Source organism: Cynoglossus semilaevis, chromosome 17 (genome assembly GCF_000523025.1).
Source record: "Cynoglossus semilaevis isolate Cse_v1.0 chromosome 17, Cse_v1.0, whole genome shotgun sequence".
NCBI lineage: Eukaryota > Metazoa > Chordata > Actinopteri > Pleuronectiformes > Cynoglossidae > Cynoglossus > Cynoglossus semilaevis.
Window position 1 is genome coordinate 10,173,354 of NC_024323.1, and position 6,831 is coordinate 10,180,184.

The 6,831-nt window shown below is 40.9% G+C and overlaps 1 protein-coding gene across 1 annotated transcript in view; it reads right to left on the reverse strand.

The window, feature by feature from the left end:
- stk17al (serine/threonine kinase 17a like) overlaps nucleotides 1-5,723 on the reverse strand; it is a 13,373-nt gene extending 7,650 nt beyond the window's left edge. Inside the window, exons 1-2 of the mRNA XM_008330047.2 lie at nucleotides 5,408-5,723; nucleotides 1,288-1,500 (exon numbers count right to left, since the gene is read on the reverse strand). Of these exons, the coding sequence (XP_008328269.1) occupies nucleotides 1,288-1,500; nucleotides 5,408-5,520 (326 nt within the window). The 5' untranslated portion in view covers nucleotides 5,521-5,723. The remainder of the gene's footprint in view (nucleotides 1-1,287; nucleotides 1,501-5,407) is intronic.
- Between the last annotated feature and the right edge of the window lie 1,108 nt (nucleotides 5,724-6,831).

Below are 6,831 nucleotides of genomic sequence, written 5' to 3' on the forward strand. Positions count from 1 at the left end.
GTGAGCGGCACGACGGGGGGGCCCCTCCCCCTTTCGCGCTTAACCCCAGGGACAACTCGGACCCACGGAGAAAAAAAAAAGGCTTTTGTTCTACAAAAGCATTCCATGTCAAGGCTCAGGATGACAAGCAGGAGCAAGGTCAAGGTATTGTGGTTGAAGTGTAATTGCCCGGCGTTATCACCCCATAATAAGGCGCAAGAGGTAATTAAAACACCCAGTCCTAATTACAGTCATTACGCCTGATGCCAGAACCAGACACTGAAGGGAAAACGGTGACGTAAGGTCACCGAGCACACAGCTCATCTCAGTGTTCTCAAGCTACCTGCGTTGTTACGCAGGAACGTGCGATCTGTGGCACTTAAGGACAAATTCCCACAGCCGACTTTGACTGACTTTATGTCGTGTGTTGTCATTTTTCTTACAGTGCGCACTAGTACGCTGCAGATAAGCATCACTGGTATTTAAAGAGACACTTCCTGGAAGCATGTCACAAAACAAGAGGCTAACGTGTTGACAACAACACTGTGAGAAACCACAACGAGGCACTTACCATTTAAGGAAGAGACTGCGTCAATGTAGTGCAAGGCTGTTGTTTTGCGTTTTTTTTGCTGGGTTCTCATTAACTTGTAGAAGATTTCTCAGAATTTTTTTTTAAGATTATTCAGACACTTTGGTTTATCATTCCTGGTATATGAACAGGGGAAATTAGTCATTGACCAAAATGCTACAATTTGGCTATGCTTACATATACTATTTGACTTCTGTTACTTAAAGGTAAAGGTAACAGCTAATTGACTAAAATGTCAATGAGATAGCTAGCTAACGTGATGATAGCTAACCGGCACAGCAGCAGAACTCAACAGTAAGCCAGCTGCTGTTAAAGAAGTCAGATTCATTTTAGTTTCCTTCTACTTTTTTCTTCAACGGTCATGTCAACATGTTGACTTAGACACTGACAGTCTCACCACATGGATCCCAAATGTCAGCAAACGAGAGGTAAAAAAAGTTCATGCGTAGTTGTGTTTTTCTGACTTTGTACTAGATGAATAACAAATAACTATATCCAGTTTCCTCAGCAGTGAAGTGAGAAATGTTTAAAAAGTCATAAAAATGACCACTATCATTTTCTTTTTACTGCAGTGGCATTTGCAAGCCAGTGCTGTGTACGAGAACTTTAACACAAACAAACGTTGGAGGGTTGGCCTGATGTGATTTAGAGTCTGGTTTTTCCCCAATGAACTTTTATAGACCTTTGGTTTTCTTTTTCTGTAATGCCTACTGTCTTACCACTCCAGAACTAGGATGATTTCAGTGTTGGTTTCGTAGACCTCATGCAGCGCCACCACATATGGGTTTGCCTTGGCCGTCTCCAGAACAGAAATCTCATTCAAGATGTCCATGCGGCAGTCCTCGCCCTTCCGTCGCTTTCGCAGGAACTTGGCGGCGTACTGCTTCCCCGTTGCCTTCTCAATGCACTTCTTTACAACCGCAAACTTTCCCCTGGGAAACAAAGAGCAGAGAGAGCCAGAGAGTGATTAGTAGGAGACAGAATAATCCCAGCCACATTACTGACTTTTCAAATAGATTTGGTCAGAGTCCGTTCTGTTCTGCAGCCATGTGGCCAGCGGGACCACTGGATCAAGAAAATTACTGGACACAGACATCACGGTTAAACTGCTCTGAGGTGAAAACTTGATTACAGTGCAGGACCCCGGAGTGATGTAGGACACCAACAAGCCACAAGTGCAGCGGTGTGGTCATAGAACTGTTTGGAGATAAGGCATTTAAGTGGAATCATTAAAAAAGTACAGACACTTGTATTGACCACTGATATTCACTTCATGGGAAGCATTTTCATTATAAATATTCCCTCTGCTCCTTTTTGTTCTTTTGGCCTTTAGATGGGACCGAAAAGTGAAAGTTGGATCTTCTTCCTAACACATGACTTCATCACTTTCAGTGTTTTTTTTCTCCATGTACTGACGGATTGGTAGGAGGTGTTAAGGGTCATCAGTGGGTGCGAGCAGGATGTCCGATGTGTGCAGAATTGCCCCAGTGTTTGGCCCACCACGCTCACCAGCCGTCCCCGTCTAGGCTGATAATAAGGCCTTGTCCGTTCTCCTTTCTTCACAGCTGACAGCAGCAGGGACAAATAGAATTATGTCAACGCCTCTGCCCAGACCCTTGGCCAGAGCCTGTCTCTCTTTTGACAACAGCACAAAAGCTGACCAGTCAGTTAACACTGCCTCCCCACGACTGGGACCACCCATCAGCCTGCTGCTGGGCAGGCCAGGCAGGAGGTCACTGCTGTTACAGTCAGCCTGGAGCCTCAGCAACATGCCAGAGTGGATAGTGAAATCTCAACATCTATATCCGAGCAACAGCCAAATGTAATAATGAGTCGCTCCAGACAGATACATTCAGGAAGAAGGAAAATGCATACAGGATGTGAAAAAGATGTGTGAACTGGGCACAGGGTGCAAAAAAGGCCAGCGGAGTCAGCATGGTGCCAGTCGTTTTCCCACACACTGTTGCTCTAAGCCCACCGCGCTGTCGACCAAAAACAGCAACTGTTCTGGCCGGAGCCTGGCCCTGTTTTGGCTACGGCCCCAGCTGCTGTGGGGCCTGCTCATTCTCCTTTTGCCTTTTTTGCAGAATGGTGACGGGTCATTGTTCGGAATGAAAAGGCAAACCCGTCAGAGTCTTTTCATCCTTAATTAGCCAAGTTCAGAGCAGCGCAACGTGGGCTGGGAACTACATACGGAGTGAAAGGTGTAACTGCTGACCATCCAAGGGAGCAACAGGAGGCCTTACACTGGCTGACAACAAGCCAGAGGTTTACTAAATGAGGCCATTTTCCACCCATCAATGTTCACATTCTTCCACTTTCCACTTATATTTTCATGTTTGATTTTAATTAATATTTACCCTACTTTTGAAGAAAAGGAAAAAAGAGAAAACACAAGCATAGGGCAGCACAGTTGCAGATGAACTTGTCGCTCATTAAAATTGACTTGAACCTTTTCTGTGATTCTTCGACACATCTACCTCTCTTTGGGACATTCCTGAATGCTTCATCTCAAAGCACTCTGCCTGAATCTGAATTGAACGGCTTACTTAGAGAGTCTTATTCATCAAACTACGACTGTTGTCAACTTTAATGTGACACACAAAGCAAAGTCCTCCCACAGACAAGGCTGGGGACGGTGATATGTCCATTTAGAGACTCGATTTCCTGCGGCGCACGCGGTTTTCATCTCTCCCTGCGGGTCACTGACTTCATGCCTGAAGTGCAATGAGAAATGACAGCACTCATTTGCTTGTTTCACAGTCGGACTGACACGCAACATGAGTTCCCTTCCTGCTTTCAGACCAGCCACAACATCTCATTGTGCAAACATCTGCAGGGGAGCGCACGCTTATAATGCAAATCCGTTCTGAGTGATTTTGAAGTGCGGACCATGTACTTTTAAAATTTAAACTTTAAAATTAATAATTTCTACTGAGGTCAACAACCGTCCTAATGTACAGACTGCTCTGCTAATCCCATGACACGCAGCCCCACGTACATTCCTCTCCTTAATGCGATTATGAGTCTCACTCTTAGAATGCTGTTGGGTTGGAGTCATGAGAAGAGGGGGGTAAGAAGGATGAAGGGTCTGAGAGAGAGCGGAGGGAAGCGGGGAGAGGACGCGTATGAAAGCCGCCTGGGTCAGAACTTCACAGGCGGCTTCACGTCAACCTCCCCCATACGTTTTTGGCTGCCGTCCCAGGTTGTCTGACAAAGAAAACTGAACGCTCCCGGCAGACTCTTCATTCAGCCCGCTCCATCACACGGTGCAGATAAGTTAAAATGAAAAGCTGAGTTACAGGGACAGATGCAAGACTGGCTCACGTGCTGACCAGACAGCTGCAGTGTTAAGTGAATATCAAGACGTCTCCAGCGGTTTCTGCAAAGTAATTCACAAGTGTTTCCGGAGACGGGTAGTTACTGTCTGACAAACTGGAGCATATGGTGGAATAAAAAAAAAAAATCTGGTCAATGTCTTGCAAATGCCATACAAGAGCAGAGTGGCTGGGATCCAAAAATGGGCCAAAAAAAAAAAACAAACAAAAAAAACCTCCAGATTGGAGTATATGGTATATATAAAAAACATAGAAAACAAATCCTTTTGAATCAACAAAAGTTGTATATGTTCCACACTGCAATAATTGACTTGTCTGAAAGCCACAAGAGACATTTAATATAATAATAATTTAATAAATAATTTCTCAGACATTCAGTAGCAGTAAGTAATTGAACATAATTTGTAGTTATTTTCCAGTAAAAACTTTCACTTCAATATTCGTTGCAACAGCCAGGTTGCACAGAAAGGCTGTGTTTTGCTGCTGCTGCTTCTCTTAAAGCCTTTTTTCCATGGGCTGGAATGTGGCACTGGAAATATTTCATTAGTTCACTTCCCACTAACATGTGCAGAGAACAAACCTTAAAGTGATTACCAGATAATCTGATGAAGAAAGGAGTGCTTGGTCTACACTGGAAAACAAGCACTCGAATTCATCATTCCTATACACTTTTATCAAGGAGTTTGAAATGTAAAAACCCTCATACTGTGGTTAAAACATTAGTGTATGCATAAAATAAACGTTTATTTTATTGTATTGCATTGTAACCAAATATTAGGCACCAAGTTTGATGATTTTTGCAAAGAAAGTCTAATAGCACAAAGGAAGGGCAAAAACAACCTAAAAGTAAGGGAAAAGTAGCAAAAAAATAAATAAATAAAATAACAACAAAGAGCCATTAGCTTATTCAAACAACCCTTAATGTTATTAAAAAGAGTTAGATTAGCTTAAAATATTTAATAAGAATTTGCCATAAGAAGTCGCAAAGGTAACTGCAAAATTACTAGATAAACAAGTTGTTGACAAATTATTCAAACTGGCTAAAGGTAGAAAAAAATAGATAGATGTCAAACAGAAAATATATACCAAGCAGATAAAATTTGGACAGTTTAACAAAAAAAAGTTACTGTAGCTCATAGACAAGACAGGTAAAAATGAACAAGTGCTTACCAAAACGTGATTAAAATATAGTGTGAATAATTAACGAATTTACTGAGGAAAAAGAAGATCCTGTTCAAATGTATATGACCACAAACACCAAGTCCAAGTGTCATGATTGGACCCAGAGCCAGCCTATGAACATTGTCATAAACAGTGGCAATGTTTTATTTATAATACTTGTGATCACACATTTAATATACTCTCTGGTGTTATTCCAGTGACGTTAAAAACAGAATATTTACCAGCTATATGAATGCTACATAAAATAAGTCTAATTTAATGTACGTTTTATTGAAAAAACTCCAAGTCAGCACACGCTTATGTATTTTAACAAACTCACCTTCCAAGCTCTTTGCCAACCAAATCATAGCAGGCAGTGAACGGGTCACTTCTTATCCTCGTATGGATTTTTGTCATCATTCCGTTTTTGTTCATCGTTTCTGTGTATAGCATTGAAGTCAGAAAGTGTCAGACACACAGACAGACAGACGGAAACCAAGTATCCTCCACAACAGACGCTGTAATTCTGTTCAGATCAGGTGAAGACTCGCATGATGACAGTGAGTAGACCGGACACAGTAGCAACTGCAGCTGAGTTAATCCAGAAACTGCACCGCGACAATGATAACAAAGCAGTGAATGAAGTTTCACTGCTACTACATATTCTTCACAATAAACTGCTGTTTCAGCCCCGCCCCTAGAATGACGACTAGCCAATGATTACGCAGCAGAGGCGGGACCCAAAGGCAGCTGCCAAGTGATGCGTTTGAAGTACTCATTAATGCAGAGAAGCTAACATTAGCACAACTTTTTAACGATTATTATACTGACTCGTCGAAAAAAAAGAACGTTACAGGCAAGACTCAGTTTCTAAATGTGTTAATGTTTAATGTTGGTAAATGTTAAATTGAACTTAACTGAACTGAAGTTCAGTTGAACCAAATTATAGTTTGTTAAAAGAAACGCAGGTACAAAATAGTGTTGATTGTTGTGTTAGGGAAGCCATTTTTTTTATTTTTGTACAGAAATAGAGGTAGGTGTCCAAATAATGTTACAGCTTTTTATTCAGTAGTTATTGTTACTTTTTTATTAACGACCTATGAAAATGTATTCAATAATAATGGCCTGGTTTTTCCTTTTTCTGTTAATCATTCATTTATTATAGCGTTTTAGGCTCTAATTAAGTTAACATCACAATAAAAAAAGGTAACATCACTCTCTTAAGAACAAAATGTTCTTTTTTTAGGCGTGTGCTCGCATATATAATATATATATAAACATATATATAAGTGAACATTGTTCAGTGGTTTCAGGCTACACTTTCTTACAGAGTTTCAGGCTCCTATTGGATGTCATTCTCTTCTAGTTACAAAACTGATAAAATGTCCATGTTAACATACAAAGAAATCTGAGATTACGAAACAGAAAACATTAATACCCTCATTTACGCCTATGGGCACTTGAATGTACCCTTAACCTAATCTCCAACCTGTTTTTGGTAGAACAATGGAGAAAACACAGCAGCAGTCGCACACATATACAGACACACACAGTAAGAACATGCAAACTCCATACATAAAACACGTACTGAGCTGAGGCACAAACATTTATGCTTTAGATTGAATGCAAAACAATTAATTTTCAGTAGAAAATATATTAAATGCATTGTCATTGCAGTCCTTTATCCTTCCTTTCAACCTTCATAAGTCAAGAATTTGAAAGTCCATGAGAAGAAAACCCAAACCAAAACACAGTGTTCATATT